Source organism: Phasianus colchicus, chromosome 18 (genome assembly GCF_987193195.1).
Source record: "Phasianus colchicus chromosome 18, bPhaCol1.hap1.1, whole genome shotgun sequence".
In the NCBI taxonomy this organism is placed as follows: domain Eukaryota; kingdom Metazoa; phylum Chordata; class Aves; order Galliformes; family Phasianidae; genus Phasianus; species Phasianus colchicus.
Genome location: NC_143453.1, coordinates 10,260,503 through 10,286,102, shown reverse-complemented (window position 1 = coordinate 10,286,102; position 25,600 = coordinate 10,260,503). Strand labels below are relative to the sequence as shown.

General features: G+C 37.1%; 1 protein-coding gene and 1 long non-coding RNA gene across 12 annotated transcripts in view; one reads left to right on the top strand and one right to left on the bottom strand.

Annotated features, from left to right (window-relative positions):
- ADGRD1 (adhesion G protein-coupled receptor D1) overlaps nt 1-25,600 on the bottom strand; it is a 122,484-nt gene that overhangs the window by 82,447 nt on the left and 14,437 nt on the right. For all 5 annotated transcript variants that reach the window (XM_090120784.1, XM_090120782.1, XM_031592726.2 and 2 more), the window contains 8 exons: nt 24,569-24,823; nt 21,589-21,653; nt 20,572-20,727; nt 18,433-18,492; nt 17,070-17,187; nt 16,093-16,203; nt 14,647-14,722; nt 12,489-12,630 (listed from right to left, as the gene is read on the bottom strand). In XM_090120784.1, the coding sequence (XP_089976910.1) occupies nt 12,489-12,630; nt 14,647-14,722; nt 16,093-16,203; nt 17,070-17,187; nt 18,433-18,492; nt 20,572-20,727; nt 21,589-21,653; nt 24,569-24,823 (983 nt within the window). The remainder of the gene's footprint in view (nt 1-12,488; nt 12,631-14,646; nt 14,723-16,092; nt 16,204-17,069; nt 17,188-18,432; nt 18,493-20,571; nt 20,728-21,588; nt 21,654-24,568; nt 24,824-25,600) is intronic.
- Nucleotides 1-25,600, top strand: part of LOC116228674 (uncharacterized) — a 357,464-nt gene that overhangs the window by 323,813 nt on the left and 8,051 nt on the right. The window lies entirely within an intron of this gene.

Below are 25,600 nucleotides of genomic sequence, written 5' to 3'. Positions count from 1 at the left end.
GTGTCTTTTGCAAAAGAAGTCATACTCAGGGTTTCTTTCGCAAAGCAAGTTAAGAAGTCTCTTTGATGGCGAGGGCTGGGAAAGGCAGAGCTTGGCCAAATTGAAAGCAGGCTGAGAAGACTTGCCCTTATTGTTTTTCCTTTGGACCTGAAGGAGGAACAATGAAGATGACAAGGAAGGAAGCAATAGAAGCTTTAGTCTCCATTTGGAAATTTAAAGGTTTCATATGCCCTAAGAGACTAAATAAGAATGGCAGCATTATGACTAATGCTTCCACATCATACTTAGGCTGCATGTTCCCTAGTATTTTCCCAGCTTTGTATTAAGTACTCCCCTCCTTTATCCTTCCTAACATAATTGAAAAAAATTTAAATTTTTGTATCCACGTCCCACATTCAACCAAGAGCCTCCTGAGACCTCGCATCCTGGAAACATCCTGCAATGTCTGAGAGACTGGAAATCTTTAAATCCTTTGTACCTTTGAGAGGATCTGTCGTTATGGTTCTAACGGGTGGAAAAACAGTGAACAATAAGGAATGGGTGATTGCTTAAAATTCACTGATTATCTTGGGATCTTATTCTTTTTTTCCCAGATGTTTAAGACCAATCTGTCTGCAATTTCAACACACCACCTAAGAATCTGACTTTGTAGCCATAATGGGTGGTCCAAAAAAATCTGTTAAGAAGGGCAGATTTATATTACAATGAAAAGTGCTTTGTTTTATAGACTCATCCCAAGCAACTTAGGTTTCGAAAATCTGATTAGAAGGACCTAATACTCATACAACTTCTATGCTGCAAAAACCCATATCAGGTCATGCCAACATGACAGGAGATTTCAGCAAGTGCATTCCTTCCCCAGCCTGGCCTGGCACCACCAGGAACAGCAGCACTGGAAGGCACTGCCTCATTGCTAACATTTTCTTCAAGTCTGGAGTTTTTGTAGTTGGCATGAGCAGTGCAGAATGAAACCCAGAAAATACTTGCACATATTCTACTGGAGGAATGGAGTGCCAGGATTAAATTATAAACAAAAGTGACTACAGTTAAAATATCATAACAGGTTGTGGGGATCATTAGATATGGTCATTTAGCATCTGACTTTCAAGATATGGTAGATGAGTAGGTGGTAGATATGAGAAGGAGGAGAGGAATCCTGGCTGGTCTGAAAGTTTATGTGATATCCTAGGTGTGATCTGCATTCCTCCTCTTTCTATCTCTCCAAATTACTTCTCCTTGACTTGGCACCTAGAAAATCTGGTCACCTTAATATATAGTTGGCATGATTTCAGCGTAAAAATCCACACTGACATCTGAAAGTGATCATTTTACTACCCACTCTGGAGGAATGCATCCCCACAAGAATAAGGAATTTTATGAGTGTTATAAAAAGTTACTGGCACTACAACGTATTATTACCGGGGTATAAATTACCGATCTGCACAGAGGCCAGCTAGGATAGCATCCAGAACCATTCCTCTGCTCTGAAATCTGCATGGGCAACTAACTCCCTTTGTGGCCTTCATCCTCAGTGTCAGGCAGTGTATTCCTCCTCAGGAGTGATGGATATAAACCAGAAGCTGAGAGGGGTGGAGCAGAAAGTTCTTACATCACATACTAATCGTAGTACAACTGTGGCAGCATTCAATGCTGAGATCACATTTGTCTTGCTGCCAATAAATAAAAGTTAAAAAATTACCATAGCTTTTCATCAAAAACTACTAAATTTGCAGTAATTACTTTGCTTTACTAGAGTAAATTAAACTGAATATACACAAATATATGTAAGTACACTTAGATCTTAAAATATAAGACAATTAGATTCTCATCAGGTCTTGTATTCCAACTGCACAGTCTTCCTTCTCCAAAAGCTCTGCAGTTATGTATTTTTTAAGCCTATACTTTCTTAAATCAGCAGATATTCCATGACAGAGAGGGCATATGCATTGTACTAAATGTGAAATATTGATATCTGTACCTTTGCAGGAAGCCAAGAGGTGCAGGCAGACACATACAGTGCACAGGTAACACAAATGCAATTTATGCCGACACACTCTCGCCCAGTGAAAAGGAGAAGACAACAGAGAGTATTGGCTCAATCCGGTCCCCTACTGGTCCTTTACTTTGAGAAAAATAAGCAATATCCAAGCCCACTAATTGAGAGTTGTGTAACTAATGTAGTACAGGACTGAGGATCCTGTAACTTCGTACAAACTACAGGGACTTGATACATCTTTATCTCCTGTTTAGAAAATCAGTGCCATGAGGCCATGGCACAAAGAATTTTGTCAGACAATCTGCAGCTTGAAGTAAAACAATCAATCTGAGTGAAGGGAGTGTCATCATTTTCCATTAGTTTGGAATCTCCAGCCCTGGCAGCAATCCATCAGTGGCTTTAAGACACATTTTGTATTTCAGGGTTCTGTAGCTCTGGGCTAAAAAGCCACGTTTGTGGTGCAGTCAAAACTTACGATTTGGTGCAGATATGCTAAAAAATATGGGGAAAATAATGGATTTTTATAGGCTTAAGTACCTTCTTCTTCTGATTTTTTTTTTTTTTCCCTATCTTTCTATATGCATTCATTAGCTTAAATATGGTGCACTACAGAAAACCCAAAATGTGATAACTTCTTATCAGCACATAATCCAAACTGTAATCTTTAAAAATACAGATCTCCATATCTCACCTTCAGACAAGCAAGAATCATGCAAGTAAAGATAAAGCACCCACACCTTTTTGCAAGAAAAGCAAAACTCAGTATTTCTGCTTACTCTGTAACTTGAAAATGTCCCATCAAGTTTAGGTAAATGTGGATACTGTTGTTTTTATCTCCGCTTTAAAAACATATTTATGCATTGGTTAAGATTATTGTATAAATAAAGCCTTTTCCACATCAAAGGACAAAATCTTGTTAGATCTTCTCAGATAGGATAAGGAGTCTCCAGGACTAAGATGGCATAATGACAGCATGGAATAAGAATGAATTCAGGATATTTTATGGACTTTCAAAGTAGCAAGTAACTCTTTTCTTTTTATATTCAGAATTTGGCTGAGTTTTTTGCTCTTTAATTGTAGGGATGTTCAGAATATATATCTATTCTGAGCACTTCAACGACATGCAAAATTCAAGACACCATTAGCTGTGACAGTCCCTGAAGTCATGGATTATAATTTCTCTGCAGAAGGAGCATAATTTTAAGTCAAAAGTCACAGTTGAACATTTGGCTTTTTGAAGTCTGCCTTCCAGGAAAAGTCTTTAGAAACCACTTAAAATTTGCTGTTCTGCTAAATATTCTTGCCAGTACATGTATTTTCTTCTGGCTAGTTGATAGTTGCAGGGAATAAACATTAAGTGATTTTTTTTGCTTAGGTGGAAGAATATTTATAGCCACTTTATTATTACTATGTTTACTGAGCTCTAACTTTCCTCAAGAGAAAGTAAAAGAATGAGTTAAAATATGTAAATCAAGTTCTGAAATACACAAAACATGAAAGTGAATTTGAGGGAAGTGAAAACCTAATCAACAGTCTGCAGGCTGTGCCAGGAAAAATAGGAATACACAGTAAAGAAATATACTATATACTGAAGTTGCTCTTTTGTTCTCTGGAGTACAGCCTTTACCACAAGAATAAAGCACTAATCCCCTCTAATTCATTTTCTAAAACCTACTGGAACTATTTCCATTATTCCCTCAGGTTTGGAGTTTGCAGGATATGTTTGATGTTTGTGTTAGCTGAGAAATACATGAAGTGGCATCACTTAATCCAAGGATATTAGAGGAGTGGGGTTTCACATTCCTTACAATAAATAGTCAGGCTTAATATCACGTTTACAAAGAGTTGGTACCTTCCATGCTGCCTTCAAAGGATCGCGTGGGACTTCTGCAGCAAATGGTTTGCAAGCAGCTTCACATTTCACCTCTGCCAGCTGTCCATTTCCATGCTACTCTTCATTCCTGTACATTCTAATGCTAACAAAGAAAAATCTGCTACAGAAAAGAAAGCAGAAAATTCCCTGCTAGACACATGACATACCTCTAGCTAGGATTTAAGGGTGGGAATTTCATTGTCCAGCACAGGCCTTTGCTTGATGCTGTGACTGACACACTTGTGTGATGGCTCCAAGCAGATACGTGCACATACAAAGTGGGTGGCTGCACAGAGAAGCACCTTCTTGCTGCTGTGTATGAATGCAGCCTGTATCAGTAAGCATCTTCAATGCTCCTGCCAGTTTGGCTGCAAATTCCATAATAAATGGGCTTTGAGCATCGAACTGAACCTCACTTAGCAAAAGCTTTGACCTGAAAGATCAGGAGTTGACCTAACCTTATCAGATGCTGAGCTCTAACGAGAACAGGAGTTGACAGCACTCGGCCTTTTTGCAAGAGAACTCAGTCCCGCAGAGAATGCTGAATTTTTGCCTGTTTGTATCACGCTGCCAACTTTTCCCAAGAGCAAAGTAATGCCTCTCTGAAACAGAAATGGTGTTTGTGCCGTGCTTTCTTTTGCTACATTAAATTATTCCCTGGGTGACTTTCTTCCTTCACCCACACCTCTTTTACCCCCTCTAACAGTTTAATTCTTGGCGGATTTTCAAGGCAAATATTTCAAAAGAAATATTTCAGTAGAAATAGTTCCTTGAAGGGATTTACATAGAGCCCAACTGCTTTGCTAATGAGGAATGTGTGAAGCTGTCACATCTCCTTAGCGACAGTTTAGGAGGACTCAGTGCTGCACAGACAGGACCAAGAAAGGGAACGTTTTTACCTCCTGTGCCAGTCATCAAACAACATCAGCTTAAGGTTCAATTTTAAGTGTCAAAGCTCATTTCTGCCAGTCTGCAACAAGGGTTGCAAACTTACTGGTGGCATTAAATGGATTTACAGTAGTCACATTTTTATATATTTTAGTCAGTTTTGGAAGTGCAGTGGCTTTACAATAATGCCTTGAGAGCCACTGTGACCATGCCTCAGGTCTTCCCTATCAGACATTCCTGCACTGTGTACTAACTGAACATCCTTGTATTAACTTCTGTGAGCTCCTGCTGCTTGAATCTACACAAGACTGTGGTCCCACTAAATGTTTAGTCAGGTTCTATAATAAGGTTTTCTCTCCAGCTTGAGCAAGAAAAAACAAGACCATCAGACTAGAGTATAGATCATCACAATATAACAACAGTTCTGATTAATTTCATTAATTTAATATTGACACAAGTCTAGGGGAAAAGTTCTGTATGAATCACAACTCAACTATTACCATTTATCTACCATACAAAAATTATTTTTAGGTTTGAGGGAAATGAAAAAAAGGGATTCCTTCTAAATCTGAAATTTCACAACTTGTTGAGGGTAAAATTGCCATCCCTAATAACAAGTGAAAACCAGAAAGATTTCATCAGTGCTGCTGAAAACATTGCTCAGGAAAACCAAATTCCCTGGTGTGTCTGATGCTTTCTCTATTTTTTTAATTTCTATTTTTGCTGGCTATTCAAACAATAACTATTTGATATAAATTATTACAACACACAGAAACAAGGAATGAAAAATACAGGCAGAGGTTCTTCTAAAGTTGTAACTATTGAAATTATTTAAAACATCCTTAGACTAACATAAAGTCCATCATAAAAACTGTTGCCAAAAAGCAGCATAATTCACATAGTGTACCATGAACGAATCCATTTCTTAAGTGCTATAGGATATTGTTTCATTTGTTACTTCATTAATTAGAAATCTCCTTGAGGATTTAGCTCACACATTCACCAATTTACAGCCACAGAAAAGTAAAGGAAAGTGTCCATCATGCACGACTGCCCTGCAGAAACGTCAGATCTTACGGATGCTTTTCACACCAACAGATATTGCATGTCGTAACAGCTTCTCCAATTCATGGAGAAAAAACACTAAGTATTTCTACCACCTCCATCCTTCCTCCTGTTTATACAGAGTGCAGGTCTGGAGGTGGCTCGCAGTAACATCTCCAAGCTTTTGGAAGCACCATGTTATTTCATTCTCGCACAGAGCAAACAGACTGGGTCATACTCTACAGGATTAAATATTTCACAGCTCCGCATTGAGCATGAATGCAAATAATGGACACGGTGACTTACACTGAACTAAAAGTTAGTGACTAAATATTTATATCTAGATAATAAACAACTATGCATCTAGGGATTATTTCCACCCCAAATCCGTACTGCCAACTTACATCTTGTCATCCCAGCTCAGTAAATTCTTCCTACAGTGCAACATGCAAACAAAAGCAGTAGTCTAATTCTATGGTGATGGTATTATGCCTCCCCCTTTTTTTTTTTTTTTTTAATTTAAATTTTATTTTTTAAAAAAGGTTAATATTCTGAATTAGACTTTAAGATTACCCCAAGATTTACTTATTGCAAATGAGTAGATTTCTATTTCATTTTATTTGTTCATGGGATTTTTCTGTTTATTGCCTTCTCTTCACTCTCTCATTTATCAGCACCCCGTAAAACACAACTTCAGCACAGCACTTAGCAGTGTGCTTGATCCAGATAACATGATTAATCCCCATAAAACACACTGCTAAGTTTTTGCTGTCTCACCTAAACTGCAATGCTCTGGTTGTCTTGCTGAAAATATTATGATATAAGCCTTGCCTTGGTCCAAAGCGTACTTTTTCCTTGCAAGTGTATGTTAGTTATTAAATGATGGCTTGAACAGATCGAGATTACTGAAATTTATTGTGAGTCACTGCAGAGGAGGAAGGTATGCACAGCTAGCTTCAGCATGAGTCACTGAAATGCAGATCCTCTTGGCTGGACCCGTCCTGATAGGAATCTTGTTGCTGATCCAGCTTGTGTTAGCTTCTTAAGTTGGGAAAGGCTCTATTTTTTATTCTTTAAAAAGGGAAAATCCCTCCTTAACAGCCACACAGTGCCTGCTGAAAAAAACAACTCCAAGTTCCTATTACTAGCTGTTAACATCATTATCTACTCCTCTGTTGTGAAGCATGGGGAGTGGAGTTAAAATTTCTAATGTAACAAGTGGTGGTGGGAGGAGAAAAAAGCAAAACCAGAAAACTACCATCCACGGATTTCTTTCAAGTATGACTCCTCTGACATTCCTAAACTAAAATTAACACTGCTTTCTAAGCCAAACTTTCTATTTGTATTGCATGAAAAATAGAGGGATTGTATTCGATTGGTGTCACCTCACAGCACGTAGGCTTAGGGATACTGCTGCCTCGGATGGATGGAGGGGAGCTAAACATCTGGAGTCAGAACTAAGGAGTACCTGATGCTAATTCATTGCTGCCTCAATGAATTGCACTCCATTAAGCCTAAAGCTCACCTGGAAATAGGCATTTTTCAAAGATACTATTGCTGGTGTAGCAATAATTTGGCACAGTGTAAAGAATTTGGAAATTCCATCTACTTATCTAAACTCTGACCGTAAAAAATGATGGAGCGGTTACCATTTCAACAACTCAGCCAGTAACCAAGACAACAACTGACAGAACAGCCTGTGCTCAGATCCTGGATCCAGGTAGAATCAGACAGAAATGTTCTTTTCTGTCTGCTGAGATTTGCTGGTGTTTTGCCACAGCGAAGACAGAGGGAATCTGAAATTACAGAACCAGGAAATCGTTTAGGTTGAGAGACCCATAGGGATCACCTCGTCTGAGCACCGTGCTGAGGCAGGGTCAGCTCCATTTGGGAGAGCAGGACTGCTTCCAGTCTGATCTTGAACCGGATTTGTACCTTGCAAAACCTGTACCTTTCTCTTCCCCTGAATTATGTGCCCCTTTTCATCCTCGTGCTGAGGAAATGAAAGCAGAGCCTTAGGCCATATATAATTTCCAAACAGGTTATTTTCACCACAAACTTTCGGCTTTTTTCAGAGTTTATTGCTTGCAATGGACTGATCTTTGACTGCTCATGCAGTGTCACTTAGGCAAGTAGAAATTTGAAATAGAAAAAGCAGTTGTGTTTTGCTGTAGGTTGATAACACTTGGTTCCAGTCACCAGTGACCATTTCCTTAGGTAAGAGGTAATAGTGCAGATATTAATTGTAAATAGAAGTTGATATATAAAACTATCCATGTACTGAGGAATGAAAATCAGAAATTGAACTTAGAATTGAAAGCAAACTTTACTTGTACGCTGCCAAAAGTATTCAACTACTTCATGGTGCCCTCACTCTTGTCACAATATCCCCCTCAAAGGGTAAGGACTCATTCACAAGTACTGAGGGAATCTCATGACAAAAGAGTGATAATACCTGCAAAGTGCTGCATCTCCAAACACTAAAGTCAGTTTTAACACAGAAAATAAACTTCCTGGGGGTTATAACTCATTGCAACGTAATCCTCATTATTACAGCAGGCAATTGTAAATGTGCTTAATGAAAAGATGTATTTTTTGTTCCTGTGCCGTTGTAGACTTTAGAATGGATTCTTATGAGAAAATGAGTCCTAGGATGTTTCTGTTAATAACATTAACAATACAGAAGTATTGCTGTATTGTTTAGAGATGTTGTATATCACCATAATGACTATTCCTATTTTAAGGCTGCCTTGGAACAAGAAAATTAGCTGTAACGATGTTCATTTCTCATTTGAATTCAATTGATTTTCGGTACTCATTGTAGCAAAGATTTAACTTATGTAAGAAAGTACTGAACTGTGTATTGATTTTTAAATTAAAAGCTTTTATTGTTTTTTCCTTTATGTTTAATTGTGGAATACCCTGTGCGAGCCAGTTTTACTTATATTGTATTCAAATTTTTCTGGCAAAATCTACCCAGTAGAAAATTATGCCTTTATTCTTCAGATGTAAGCAAAAACCATTGTTTTTCCACAATCAATATATAAATTAGTCAACACTTAACTTGCCATAAAAATAAATTGACTCCACATTGATTTGTCTCTCTCATGGTAGCACTAATATTTGTGTACAGATTGGAACTTCTTCTTCTCTCATTTTATTTTCCTATCAGTAATGTTAAACAAACGTTGGGGCATTGCACACTGCTGGCCAGACAAAAGGCAACAGAGAGAAGGATCATGTCTGGGTACGTTTAGAGGCAGCTCAGTCACACCACCTCACTAAGAGCTCAATGAAAATATTCCTTAACCTTTTCTCAACCTCGGTGATCTGCAGGAGGACTTTCAGGCTGACTCTATGATGGGAACAGTCAGGAAAAGAGATTCAACTTTTCCCTGCACTTTTCCATCTGCAAAGGAGTGCCCCAAGAGAACGCGTCCCAGACACGCAGGCAACACTTACAGTAATAACAATGACATTGTTGTGTGATTCTGGTTCTGGAGAGTTAAGGAGGTCACGTAACAGAACATGAGATAGGATTTACAGGAAAACCTGAAAAGGTTTCACTGATGAAGGGCACCAAGGAAGCAGGACTTTTATGCATGGCAGTAATGGCGTATTTGTTAACCATGAGGTGACCTATCCTTTCCTCCCCACAGCTCTGGTTTAGCTGGGCACTACCCTGAGCCTCCAGCCTGCCTCCCAGGCTGGCCACCCATTATTCTTCATACTTAGTGATCACCACCCCAGTGATGTTGTCTACAAAAAGAGGAATTAACATGTCACATATATATTCACTACATTCTTACCTAAATGGTTACTAATATCAGTTTACTTTACTTCACGTTTCAAAACCAGAGAGGTTTAATTATCTCAGTATAAGCCACCAACTTCTAAAAGCTACATCTAAGATGCAGGCAATTTCAGAGAGATCTGGAGAATTCTGGCCTAATGGAAGATTTAACAAGAAAATTAGTCTGTGGAATTATAAATGCTCTCTGAAATCTTCAATCAAATGTCAATACTCAGCTCACAGGCATCTTCTTAAAACAATTTCCCAGACGTGTTTCATTTCACTGCCTTTTGCTTTCTGTTGCTCATTGATTGGAATTTTTCCTTACTCACAAGAAAAAGAATAAAAGTCTTGCTGAGCTGTGCCAAGTACCACTACAATCATTGCAAGAAAACAAAACGTTCTCCTTTCATTTCTCACATTTTTCTGTTTCTGCAGTCCCATGGGCTCCACTGGGGTAGCGATATCTGAAATCTGAATCAGTTCAACTGGAGGAAGTTAGCATCAAGCTTAAATTTTCATAGGGAAAGCTATTTGTTTGGATTTGTTATTTTTTCCTTTGCGTTTTTATTATTCTGCTTTCCTCTCTGTTAAAGAGAGAATACTAAAAAGTGAAACTAACACAGCTGAAAGATGTTATTGGTATCCTTGTTAAGTGTTACAACCATTATTATCTGAAAAGTAAGAAATATTTTAGTGCATGAAACACGTTTTTAAGCTGGATTTCTTGTTCTTGGTTTAACAGCTATATTTGATCATAAATTTCTATAAATGGTTTGACTGTTTTTAAAAGAAAGTACATATTTTAACACAGTGAAATTGCAGCCAGCATTCCTTTTGCATTTAAATTCCACTTTTACTTCATCAACAAGCATATGGAAATGGGTGAGACCAGAGTGGAAGCGCGATAGAAGGGACTTGTGCTGCTATAGTATGAAAGGTTTCAGAGACATGCTGTCATTTCTCAATCTACTTGAGTAAATTCAATTAAATTTACTTACATAAATTACTTAAGAAAATTTAAGTATGTGGATTCACAAGTTGCCCGAATTTAAGTTGTTTAGAAGTACTGCATGTACTTCACTGGAGACATTTAAAATCTACAGCAGTGCAAAAGAGAAGATGCCCACTGCCATCTTACATCAACAAGGAAGTGTGATCTATTCATCCATTTCTTGATTTTAAGCATACCTGATAATTAAAAGCCAGACATAAATTACACTCCCAAAGCCAGAGGTGTCGTCAGCAAGCAAACTCCTAGCAAGTCCAATGTATATACCACTTGTATAGCAGAACTTCACTGTACCTCTTAAATTTTTGACAAGTAACTGGATGGTACCAGTTAATTAGACATAAAAGCCAGCAGCATATTATTCCTAATGCTTAATAGGGTATTAATAACAGTTATCTTTTTATAACTAAATCTGCTATTACAGATTAAGAAAATGCAATTGCAGCTTATATTGCAGACTGTGTAAGTTTTTCGGTCCAAGACCAAAGATTTTAACCTGTTCCTGTTATTTTGCAGGATTTTGGAGCAGAAAGTAGCAGGTCTTATGCTAGAATGATGACATTTCTCTCCCCCAGCCTCCCAGCTTGTGCTATACTTAGTGTTCAAATGTAGTCTAAATCAAACCCCACCCAAACCAAATGATCATGTGCTCATCTGTTTGCTCTCAACCTATAATAAGGAATTATCTTTGGAAGCTAAGGCAAAAAACAAGCAAACAAAAAAACCTATGGAGACAATTGGGATGCTTTTCTTTTTTCTTTTTTCTTTTTTTTTTTAAAGTAAAAATAGATGGGTTTAAAAATACTACAAGTGTGCTGTGATGAGAAATGTGACATTTCTATCTGCATTCAAGGATCCCAGTGATCTTCACAGAGAACAGGCATAAAGAAAAAACACAGTAATATTTAATAATCTGCCAGTAAATCACAACACTGAAAGCCTGTGGAGGTATCTGAATAAATAGATCTAAGTGCATTTTATAAAAGATCTTCACATAATACAACCAGAGTCCCACTGACCAGTTCCACCTCTTTGAAACCACTAGGGACATTCTGGAGAGTCCTCAGCTTGGAAAACATCAGCTAACAACACTTTTCACTTCCATGTCTAAAGTTTTTTCCTCATATCTGTTTCCTTCTGTCCTCCATCTTTGCACTAACTAAGCCCAACTGAAGTAGCATGAGGTGCCAGCACCTCAGAATTTAAACTAAACTGTTCTCCACTTCCACTGATGAGACAAAAAGGTGTCTTTTTCTCTGAGAGTGAGCAAGACCAGCTATTCCTCTTATTAGTATACATTAATTGAGTGAATTTTGCATGGCCTACTGAAATCAATCAGTTTGTATACAGTTTGTCTTGATGTTTCTCAAATTCAAAATAAGACCTCTGTAGAAAGGACAGGTGCTAGATCAGAACCTGCTCCCTTCCCACCCCAAGAGTTGATCTGCCCGTCGTATTCGGAAGGATTGTATCTCTTGGTTCATTCATGAGAACATTCAAAACATGAATTTTATATTAGTGTAGAGAAAAATCAAAAGCAGAAACCATAAATAAAACATTTTCTGACAGCTCCAGTGTGAAAGCAGTCATTCGCTCTGCTGCAAATTGCACAAGCATAACCATAGAACAAAGTATGTAGAAAGTCCTAAAACTATACTTCTCACTTCATCGTCTTTTTCAGCACATGCAGCCTTCTGCTCTGATGGAAACAGAAGTCATTTATGTGTAATGGCTGGAAAAATATAATATTGTAGTCACAAATGCCATCCGAATTGCTACTTAAATTGCCCAAGGAAGTTACAAGAAATCGACAAAGAAGTCATCACAGACACTGAAGCTTTGAACAGCCCTCAGGATAGCTGAGAGTTTCCGTTTTACTTACCAGTATGTGGGTGAGCTGAATGGTAATAAGAGGAGATCCTGACAGATTGTGGGACAACTTGGGAGGAGGATCTACTTTGATAGAGATGAGATAACTGGCTGCTGAGATCCTATAGCCTTTGTAAGCAGTAGCTTCAGCAATCCTTGGGAAGAAAGAAATATATTAGATAAGTAGGAAAAGAAAAACCTTTTTAGTTTATGTTAGTATTGACCTCTTTCAACTTGGCCTGGGAAATGTTGCTCCTGTCTGAAGCACCTCTTGGAATAATGTCACAGCTGTGAATTATCCAAGCACCCACTTTCCTAACAAACTGCCTCAACCAAAGGGTTGTTGGGAGCAGTGGAAGAGATCGTTAGAGAGGCTGCAGTGAAGTAAGGAGTATAAAAATAAACCAAAGAAAGAAACACTCAAGCAAAGAGAATCATTGCCTAATTAAACATGCATACTAGTATGAAGCATACAGTGGCATTGTATGCAATGAACAGATCACATATGTTATGCATATATTTAGAAACAGTTTATAGTTTCACTTTAAAAACAATGATTATTTCCAGTAACATTTGTTAGAGAGTAACTGGGGATGCAGTACAACAGAGGAAGGCCTGACTGAACATCTCATTAACCCAGGTGACTTGTTTTTTTTTTCCTGAGCTGTATAGCTCTGCAGTACATGGTAAGAACATTAATTTCTGCCTTCAGGCCATCAGCTATAACTTCCGACTTTCACATTTCTGTGCATTTAGGAGTAACTAAAATCTATTCAGCTGCAGAGTAAAATTCTTTACACTATCAGTAAAAAAGAATGTGCAGGTATAAAACATTTTCTGTCATTCAACTCTTCAGCATATGAATGAACATTATTTACAATGAAAAATTAGAGCCATGGTGCATTAACCATCAGTTTGGGTATCCAAACAAGGCACACTACTGGAAAGAAGCGTATTTGAAAGACACATTAAAAACTATGTCTGCCACCTGTTTGCAATGTTTCTTTGTTTTTCTTTGTGGAAAGAAGAAAGATGTCAGATATTAAAGTAACTTCATTCAGTTCCTCAGCAAGATCAAATAAAACAAATCTCATTTAGCACAACCCCAAGCATCAATCCTTAGTTCTGATCAGGAAGAAAAATCACTATAAGACATTAATTCTTATCCCAGTAAGTAGAATGAGCAGCCTCTATTTCTTCATGTCAGTAAGAAATATTGCACACTAATGGCACAGATCCTTCACAGCCACCTACTAAGTGCCCTTTTTTTGAGAGAGCAGGGAAATCAACAATGCAATTTACTACTTGATTTTAAAATGCTATTTAGTGGTAGTCATGTCATTATCTCAGTGTGATCAATCTGGCCATAAACCAGGAACCTTTACCCAGGATATCAGAAATGATTTCCCGCGATCATGACCTTCCATGTAGCTGTATGTAAAGAAAGAAAAGTAATCCCTAAAATAAATGACAGCTGAGATGCTTCTTCCTTCCTTCTGTTGTCATACTTAACATGATGAAAGCCACAGTATGGAGAAGACAGAAAGTGTGACCTAATCTACGTATGTTAGTGTAGATCAAATGAAAACATACTATCTTAAAAGAAAAGTGTAATGATTTACATGAACGGCCTTGCAAAATTCTCTGGGGATCTCTCAGGCTGAGAAGTATATAGGTCTCCATTTACTTTATCTTATCTGCTAACGATTTCATTGATGCAGCATATAAAACAGAAGGTCTTTTAAGCATTACCTGGTCTCCTGTTGTAAAATTATCTTACAGGTTTCCAGGATTCAGATTTTATCTATGGAGGGATGTTGTTTTCTTACTTGTTTCATTCAAGTGCAAACTTTATCTTCATATGTGTCAGGAGAAAAGATGTAATTTGCCTTTTATAAGACACATTAAAGTTATGAAATTCTAATAGCAGATCTGATGAACAGAAAGAGGAGACAAGGAAAGACAAACATGTTGCCATGGGAATCTATTTTACTATGGCATAAAATAAAACATCTAACTTAAGATTTAATCTGACTCTAGTTAATGACTACATGTCGTCAATACTGCAGAATCAGGATCAAGGCTCATAATTTATTTACAGTTGATAATGACACGACTGCTGTAAAGGTAATAAACAAGCTGTTACAGCATGAGAGGTCTTAGGTACTTACTTGGTATCCATAGGGTTGATACTATGAAAGAAGTAGTGCATGTTATGGTAAAACATGCCCACAATGGTGATCCAAGCTGTGAAAAGGAAAGAGGCAACAGATGTAAGCAAGAGACATTTCTCTCCTGGAAATAAAACTTTATTAAGTTCTTTGGCTTCTGTAATACTCATTATTGAATTCTCAGTATTTTTTAAAATAAGTGAAGAAATAGAAGTTAGATATCAAAATAGAAGGGTGCTTGCCCTATGCAGCTGTACTTCCAAAATGAGTAAGTTGATAAGTAATCATTTGTCCTTGTAAAACTCCTACCTGTCACTAGAATGGCTGCATGGCGTGTGTAGTCAACATCCCAATGGTAGCTACAGTAACTTCAGGGCTATTTAACCACTATGTACATTAACTAGCAGTTTACAAAACTTGAGCACAGGCAACTGGTTTCTGCTTCGACTGCCTGTTCACTGTCTGCATTCCAAGTATTTATGGGTTCTTCAGCATCTAAGAGGAGATGGAGATGTGTATTTTATAAGAGCCCTTTATTACCCCTTTTGCTGGGTTCCAAGTATTTATAATGAGAACTGCTTGAGGCGGAGGAATAAATGTTTAGGTTAGTTCTTTGGACTGTGTCGTTCAGCATAAGGCTGAACTTGTTCAGAAGTGAGTTTTGGCTGCAAAACACCCCTGCAAAGTATCTTTGTTTTTTCAACAGAAATGACCAAGGAAAGGTTTCTGTGTGTGTCAGTTCTGTGGATTGTGGGTTAGGGTACATAGGCTGGATTTTCAAAGACTTAATGATCCAGTAGATACTTTGGTAAACAGATTTCTTCAGTCCTTGATTACAACACGGAATTAGGTTAAAACATTTTTATTTTTTAATTTCGACTGGAAATTCAGATTTTTGCCATCTTCTCACTTTTTGAGATAAGCTAAAATTTTAGCATAGGCCTGAATTTCTTAGTTCTGCCCTGTTGCCTTGACTGTTGTTCACATCTTCATTCTGTTTCTGGGTATGCTGTTGCTTAGCTCTGTCATTTTATAGATAAATTTCATAAAAAATGTTAAAACAGATTTTGCATGGGAATACAATAATGACTGATCTGGTAACCTGAAATTTCTTAAAAATAACCAGTTTGGATGAATAAAAATGATTTAAGATATGAAGGCTTTTCTCACGTAAATTATTGAATGGCCGTCTTCTCTGCAGTCTAGCTGTGTTATTCAAGTTAAATTCAAGTAACAGGAATATTATTCAAGTGAGATGAAGAATTCTACCACATTGGTCATTCATTAGTGTGACAGAAGAGCTGTTGTTGGTTTAGAACTGGTGTGATCAACGGCAATCTAACTGGTTATTTGTGAAAGTAGGGCAAACAGAAAACTGTTTTCAAGCTGAATTATTCTTGAATACCCTGTTTACATGTTCCTGCTCTCCCTTTAATATTTTCTTACCTCTTTCTTGAAAAGCTTCACTGGGAATAGAAATATAACTCTGTCCTCGAGATGGAAAGCGATAATGGGACAAATTCAGAGTCTTGGAATGCATTTTGGCCAAAGTGTAGTCTGTGTGAGGATCCAAACAAAAATATGACAAAATCAATTACCTTTATTACGACCTTCATGAGTACATAGCTTTGCTTTTCTAACAGCTACTGCAAATCTCGACTCTAAAATTCCATATGTTTGCAGAAAATAGAATAAATTCCCTGCATACAAAACTGCCTTTCCTACCCAAATTCTTTATGAGAGGAAAGGCAGTACACGAGGTGCTGGTATATGGTGGATCACTTCACCCATGCTCGAAAAACAGATTGATAGCATTATCTTCCCTTTCCACTGACATTTGAAAGTGTAATTTCTGAGCACTTTCATTGAGAATTCCAGTGTCCAAGACAGCTTAGGGAGTGTGTGTGCAGTGATTAATGGTACTAGTGACTGTTCAAGTAGGTGTCAATTAAGTAGAATAGAGTGCTGGAACAGATCAATTAACTTTGCTACCTGTAGCAGATGAAATTAGGTTGTAAGATGCAAAACAGTGGTAAAAGAAAACATTCTCCTGAGAGAGAAACTAGACTCCTGTCCCCAAATTAAAGTTTTCTAGTATCTACACATTTGCAAGTTCAAAGCACTGAATAAAAGCTCTGGGCAGTACTTTAATTGCCTACTAGTACAGTCTGTGCTGTGCTAAGTCTTTTGTATAGTTTTATTGGGTTCATATGCAAAATCATTCCCCAGATAAACTCAAGAACCTCAAGTGCAGTCAGAGATGATTACCTCCGAACTTTCTGCAGCTGAAATGGCATTCAAAAGAGAGGATAATCTGTTCTGATTTCCTCTTAAGTATTAGCAAAGTAGAGGGGCTGCATGCACAGAAGCATTCAGGACAGCCTGACAGGCCAAACAGAGAGAACAGCTCTGTTAAATCCTACCTGCTATGGATGATGTGCCCTCAACAGTTAGAGACATCGAGTTTTCTTCCAGATTGCATGTCATATGCACCATCACACTGTCAATTGTTTGAATTAAGCTTCCAAATATGTGAGCAGTCTGGGAGAAGAAGAAAGATAAGGCTCTACAACAAGAGAAATTGAAGTTCACAGCACAAAATGCCAAGGTGCCATGATAAATTCCTTTGTAAGTCATTGTTTGTCTGTCCAAAGACATGTGATTTTCTCTATAACATTTTCCACATATAGTGGATGAAACGTTATTTAAAATGATGTCACACAGAGCCTGATCTTGTACAATATTATGTTTTATGGAGCATCTCTAAAGGACTCTTTGCTCCCATCAGCATTTGTCAATTATATTCAGGATTCAGAAAAATGACATCAAGAACTGAACAGATTATTTTGGCAACATTTAAAGACTTGGATCAGACACTCGCTGGGACATGATCTTAAATACATAGACCAGCTCTTCTTTCATCCATACTAGAACATTCCTCCAGTACAAAGCTACATGGGAAGTTTTGTATGTCTCCTAGAAAACAATCCTCAGAGTGAACACATGTTTTAATGTGAAAGAAATGTACTTGATTTGATATTTCCTTACACAAAAGGCAATCTAGGATTTTAAGCTAATAACTTAAATCCATTAGACATCTATCTGCCTTTCTTAAAAGTGCCTTAGGATTCAGTAACACCCTGATTTACATTAGTAGTTGTCCTCCTCACCCATTTTAAAAGTTTTCTGTTATAAAATTTGTGTTCCCTTAAGATTCAATTTAAAAAATCTCAGGAAAAGCCTGGGAAAGTATTTTTCTGCATTCAAATTCAGAAGGGTGACCAGAAGAGAAAGATCACTGATGCAGGTTGCCTTTCCTGTATCAGATGATACCTCTGTCAAAGTTTCACTCCACTAAACTAGGTAAGCACTGTTACATATCTCACGTGTTCTGAAAAAAGTCAAACTACAAAAAAATATACACACTAATTACAAAAGTTAAATGCTCAAAAAAAAAGAGCTAACTTTGGGGCAAGAGAGATTAAATACTGACTTCATTGACATTGTTATTTTATAAATACAGGTTTAGGTTGTTTCTTTCATCTGGAAATATGTGGAAACATACAGATAAAATTTACATACTTTAGCCCTAAAAATCACATGTAATTTTTAATTGTTTTGTATGGAGATCTTTATTTCAAGTACACAAATGGCATAAGAGCAAATAAGTCATCCTGCTAGTTGAACAGCAGAATAGGATGAAGAATAGAGGCAACCAAATTTGTTACTATCTACTCTAAATCACACATCTGAATTAACCAAGAAATCAAAGCTCATTTGTCTTACCTCAGGTATTTCAAGCCAGTTGGGTAATAGCAGAAAGTCTTCAATAACTTTTAAAAATGCCTAAAAGAATGAAATAATATAATTTGTTTTTCATCCTGTACATCTCCTGGTAGGCATGCAAGGCAGATTTCTTGGATTTCTTTTGGTTTATTTTAAGTTTACCAACTTTTTTTTTCACTCAAGCCAACTTCATCCCCACTGCAAACATTCCCATCATCTCTTATGTAGCATTTTAGAGTAATGGCTTATTTATTAAAAGTAGCACTGCTATGAAACTCCCAGAGTACAGTAATTACATCTGATGTGACAACACTGGATCTTAGGGGAAAGAATTTATTTTCCTAATTTATCTAAACTCACATGACATTAAAATGCCTCTTCATCTATGATTAGATATTTCATCAGCACTGCATATAAATTTGGGCTCCATCAGCTGCTAAATTTGATTATTTCCTGCTTAACTTTTTCACTTTAATGTTTTTGAGGTCAAGATCCATCATGATGAGCACTGTTCATGATATAGACTCTGTCCTAAGGAGTCTTGCTAACAGAGATAAATGCAAGGAGGGGATGGGGGACACAGAAAATGATCAAAAAATCAAAAGAAAAATCACATTCCTACTTAAACATCTTTTCATATACCTTAAAAGCATTGACTGAATATAAAAGTCTCATTGAGAAACACAGAAGAAAGCAGCAAGAGTGTTTTATGAGCACATTTTTATAAGCAGTGAAACACAGGGCAGTACCAGAGCTTTTCTATAACCTTTTACTTCTAGCAACTGCAAGCTCTGTGCTGCCTCTCTGAAACACTGAGTGTGGCATGCACAGAATTTACCTTAAAGCCAAGACCCAGCCCAAACTGCTGAGAGCTTTCAGGAAGCATCTCTTCCCAAGACTCAGCAGCACTTCAGAATTAACAAAAAAAGGATGTATTAGACTGCTAGAAAAGGAGGAAAAGCAGGAGGACTGGAACTGCTGGGCAGAACAGAATTATAACAGAAAACGTGAGTAAGATTTGTCAGAAGCAATACATTTTAAGTGTGTCAGTAATCAGACAGCTTATTGCATATCACTTATATCAGATTTTCTCGAGCTGTGAGGCATATGACAACCAGTAGAGAGAGACCTTTACAGAAAGAAGCATGCATGCTTGGTGCTTGTCTGTCAGGGAATTAGCTTCAGACAATACAGAGCCTATCAGTCAGACAAGTGACACAGTCTGTACATATGAACAGAACTCTGATGTTTATTTCCCAAAACAGATTTGCTAAGGATAATCATGTCCCACTTTTCTGTCTGCACATTACTTTCACAACACACAAAGCAACAGACAGTGTGAATGAGCAATCAAGTCACAACTGAAATGATGTGGGCAGCAGGTGTGACATCTGACAGGATGGTGTTCCATTTTCAAATTAGAGCCCACACAAAATTTTCAGCAAAACAAAGGGAACAACAGATAAGAGATTTTTAGAACGATTTTTGCTCTGTATTAAGTTGTAATTCACAAAGGCCAAGCTTTACATTTTGCAAATGTTAAACCTTTAACAGAAACTGTCAAATGCTGGCTGTGTGTTTTCAGAGGCATTTATTTATACTGTTGGTCCAAGTAAATAATCCCTGTCACCCTGGTATTACCCACAGGCTTAAAGAAACAATCCCTGGTGAGGCCAGTGCTGACAGTTACAATAATAGTTTTTTAGCCTGCTGAAATCAGGGAGTTAGATGCCCATCATTTTACAGAAGGCTGACTTTATGTTAGCAAAACGGGCCCCTTGTCATCAGTTCAGACCATGGAAAATGCCCTCCACTACTTATGACATACGGTGAACACACAGCTGAAAAAATTAATTAGAAATTATTTTCTACTTCTCTATTTTCTGTTAAACTAAATCTTTAATGCGTAGTCATTGTTCCAAGTATCTATAAAACTTAAGCATTAAATACCATCCCCAAGAACTAATGGACTATTTTCTCAAGTTGTAGCTCACTGTCTGCTATTCTCTAAAACAAATGCTGCTTACTTCATACGTATATCCTGCAATCTGCAAAAACTTTCATAGCTGCATTCCATATTCCACCTGCTGGGGAAATTTGAGTGTCATCTGGATCCAGACACAGAATTTAGAAGTTTACCTCTGTGAGGCTTAGAGCAGTATTTTCTGACAAGGATTTATTGGGCAAGCTGAATGAGATGTTCTCCAGGTATTCCAGCAGGATGTCGGAGGAGTGGAAGTTGCCTCTCTCTTTGGTCAAATTAGTTATGATGGGATGATAGGCGTTTGTAGACAGCTGCAAGAGAGATACAACTCACCAGCTCATTCCAAACAGCAAATGCCATTTGTGCCATTAGCCCAAAAGGCAGCTAAAGGGCACTTTTCAGTTCTTCAGGAATCACTGTAGCATTTCTAAGCGGTGCAACCTCGGGGCTACTCATAAGCATTTCTAGGGCCATAAAGTCTGGTTGAACAGTTCTCTTCCCAGCACGCAACAGAACCTGCTAATGGGTGTGGAGGGTTGGTTTTTGTTTATTGTTTCTGTGTTGGTGGCTTTTTTTCTGTATTTTGAGGCATAGCAGACGCTGTGATTACACACAGGAAGTTACACAGAGCGAACAAATAGACAAGATAGTCAGAATTTACATGTACAGGTTCATTTGTTCGTTAGCAATTCAGGTCCTATCTGACATGGTTTCCTGAAAGTCTAAGAAGTAATAAAACTTTGGCACTCCAGACAGCAAGAAAGTGAAAATACACAGGAATAACTATGTGCACGTAGGCTGCCTGCAGCTAATTGCATACAGATGGCACATGAAAAATAAGAAAAGTTATCAACACGTTTTTGGATGTCTTCCATCTTCAGAATCCACTGAAGTACTGTTGAACAAGTTTCTACTTTTTTATATAGAGGAATTATTTTTATTAACTTTGAATTCCTGTTGTCTATCCAACAAGATACAGAACTCTTGTCCATACAAGAGTTCTGTAGCTCTCCCACCTTTCAATACTGGCTGAAATTACTCCCTACACATATCTGAAAGCGTTTATAAAAATACTCAAGTGCTAAAATAATTGTCATTAATGATATCTGTAAACTACAGATCTGTAATTCTGTATTTATAACAAATTCTCATGTTTTGTTGGACTCCCTTACCACAGGTTTTGTAGTAGTTGTCATTGTAGACCACGAAAGAGTTGAAGAGAGCAAAAACTGCGCACCTGGGGAAAATGCACACACAAAGGAGTTGAATTAATTTAGGAAAAAATCATTTTAAAAATCTCCATATCTTATCAAGTACAGATAACATATTGTGGGCACTTCTGACTAGTTCCTGTGTGGCCGGGTTGTATTTCTATATATATGATTCTTCAGCATCATATATTCTTCAGCATAGGGACTGAGAAGATGCAGACATTGAAAGCAATCAGAATACTGTCAGCCATGGTTTCCAAATGCTAATGTTGTCTAAATAAATATTTATGTCTTGAGTCTAAATTTCTTGAGTGGCAAATAAAATAGTGCAAATTCAAAAAGACTGTAAGAAAAACTCAAAATCAATGAAATATTTCCATTACTCAGTCAGAACTGAGGTATCACTCAAATAAAACAACACGGGTAGAAATGCTGGCATATTAAACCTAATGTGGCATTTTAGTTTTGCATAAAGCAACTAATAGGAGTCAAGGAGCGAAAACAATTTTCAGTAGTAGTCAGAGAATATTGCACATAATGTGTCTGCTCGGTGCTTTTAAGTTGATTTGAAGCAACAGTAAGGTTGCTATTAATCAGATGGGCTTCAGCAATAAATATCACCCCCTAGAACTACACCCATTGAAAATTACCATACAAGCATGCCATAAGTGATCTGCCAAGACAGAAAGAATAAACTCCATTTGGAATGGTTTCCAGCTGCTCCATTTTAAAAAATATCGATTCCTTTTCATGCAAGAGAATTTATGGGTCATTTATGGGTAGAGAAATAAAATTTTCTTCTCAACTACATCTTCCCAAAAATTTATGTTTGCCCAAGAGTATGGTATTCCAGCATAATCAAACAGTAGTGGAATATGCTGGACATATTCTTATCACAGATCCAAATGTAATGTGGTTATTCATTCTGTTAAGGCTGTTAAGGCTGTCCTATAAGTTTCTTATGTCACAACACATTAATCCAGTTTCATCACTGTTTTAAGATCTCCAAGTTCACTCAATAAACAGATGCCAAGAATAACTGATGCACTGTGTTGATTAGTCTTGCAGTGTCTAATACTTCCTGAGAATGTCCCAGCTTCATTCCTAATTCCAACTGGAAATTAAAATAAATAATAAAAGAAAATCTAATCAGTCCATTACTTTGCGAAAAATGAAAAGCTCAATAATTCCACATTTCTCCAATTCAATTTAACACTTTAAAATAATATTGGCTTTGTACTTATAAAAAAAATAATAATACCTGGTGCCCCTTTACATTTTAATTCCTGTGCCTCTAGGAAAAAAAAAATGCACATCAAGTTTTACTTTCAGTTTAGATGTTAGAAATTTATTTTAGATTTTTCACAAAGTTCCTGATGATCCTGAAGACATTTGAACCAAAGCTTTAAGAAAATTAAAACTAGAAAAAGTTGGTACAATGCAAATTTCTGTAAACATTCAGCTTCACACAAACTCATAGCACAGCAAGAAGGTCTTAATGTACAAGTCAGGGAGTTTGCTATGTAACTTTCCAAAAACCAACAGGGTGGTTGGCAAAATCCTGTGTAACTCTTCAAAAATTTAGACTTAGACAAATCATACTTCCCTATGTTCATAAAGACAATTGGGTTGATTCAAAAGCATCCATTGCATTTGAATTTAGCAGCATAACATTCTACCCTAAATCAAGGAATGTGTTTTATGGTATCTTTGAGCTGGATACTGTTATAGTAACCCTAGGTTGTTGTGAAAGATTAAACAGCCAGATACTAGGACTGTGTTTGCAACATGACCAGAACATTATAAACTTAATAAAACATTTTAATTTATTTATTTAGATTTTCAAACATGGAAGAAAAATTTGTACTATTTCCTACCTTAGAAGACATATCTGAGAATGTTTGAAGACATCCATAAGAATCACTTCATAAAGCATAAAACTTGAGCATGATTTCTGTCTTTTGTGTTGCGAAGCATATGATCTGCTTCATTATATACTAGATATAGGGTTTTCTTTTCAGTGGTTTCAATTCTATTTTATCTGTTCTATATTTTTTCTAATATGCTATATAAGTTGATTGCCATTATCAAACCTGGATGTCACAAATGCACACATTCTCATTTACAGGTTTGCACCTGTGCTGTGTTATTCAAAGAGTGCCCACTGTGAAAATCGTTCCCATGGGTTTAAAAGCACATGAGTAATTGAGTGTAACTGCGTTAGCTCTCAGTAACCTAATAAGAATTAATGAAAAAAGAGAAACCACCAGCTAAGCTAAATGTTCCAGATGCCCCATAGCTTTATTCCTGAGAGGGACATTTTCTGATTGCTACTCACACACAAACACTTAATAGCAACAGCCTCTCTTGTATTGAAAAGTTTATTATGAATATCTGTAGCACCGCTGATATATTCTACATTTTTGTTCAAATCCTGATTCTTTTTTTTTTATTTATATTAAGTTTTAGCAAATATCTTTTTTGGTTCACAAACCTACGTGAGTTATTAAATCTCTGTTGTTCCAGGAACTGGAGAGATAAGCATTATTGCCCATGTCTGTTGAAATATGCTAAGTGAGTTGCTTCTAAGATTACACAAGAGTGTTAGAAATCTGGAGTCAATATTTCTTAATAGCATTCTGCCTCAAGTCTAATTATTGCTCTTCTTCACTTAATCCCAGGGGATATAAAAATGGCTGCAGACTTCTGATCTTGGTAAACTTTGTTGACATTTTTAAGGAAGTAGAAGCCCAGATGAAAACACTGCGTGTCCAAAGATAGCTGAATGTTTCAGTGCCTTTCATAAATGCTTTTTTCTGCCTCTGAAAAAAACCTACATTAAATAGCTGAAAGATACGAACACAAATCCTACACACTAGCCATTTTTAAGACAGCATCTTTACAGAAAATGACTTATGGCAGTAAGAGTGCACATACTTACCAATAGCAGCGGTAAAGTACTGCTCAATTTCATTGGGGGTGAGTGCCCTTTCCCATATAATGAATTCATCAAATGCTCCATTCACATAGCGCTTCGTTTGATCCCCTTCTGTTCCAGTCAGCAGATTTGCACTGGGGTCTCCATAATCATAGAAAACTTTCCCATCTGGATCAGTTGTGTTTAGAGTTCCATTGATGTAGACCTTCAGTCCTTCTCTTGATTTCCAAGTGAAGAGAATATGAGTCCAATAAGGACCTAGAAAACAGTAAGTCACAGCAAAATCTATGAATCATTTCCATTTAGTGCCTCTCCTATTCAGTAAGTTTTTGCTGACTTGTGCAATGCTATGGAACAGTATAGGAAGTGCTGAAAGTGAATTATGGAATGCTGATGTCATGTATATTAATCTTTATACACATGGGGAAGCCCATACTTTGGCAGAACGCCTGTTAGCTTTTGTCTGAACTCTTACTGAGGCTCTCTGCAGTTCCATAAATTACACTTGCTAAGTACTATTGGCCAAGACTTGAAGTCTCTTCAATACTGTCTCAAAATTCAATTCAGCAAGAACTTCATAAAGACCACAGGAACTGGAGAGCAGGCAAACAGACTAATTAAAGCTGTCACACTTTCTTTGTTACAATTGAAAGGCTGAAAACATCCGACTCTTTTTTACTTGGATTGAATAACCCACAAATGTGTAAATTATTCTTATCTTTTTACAGCTTTTAAAACAAGATTTCTAAACTGATTATAAAACTTTGGTACTATGAGGTGAGAAAGTCCTATATTCCCAGCTTGCAGATGGTTAAATGATGGCAAGAAAAAATATCCAGTTAAATCGTTACTAAATAAAGTCTTTATTTTGGAGATAGTAGAGACCTGTACACATATAGATTTTAGAATATATTGAGAGACTAACCTGTGCTCCTCACCCAGCTGTTTCCATCTAAGCACCCATTAATCTACTTAGCCAATAAGAACTGCAATTCGGAAAAATGGAAGTCAGGTCTGAGTACTGCTGCTGAACAG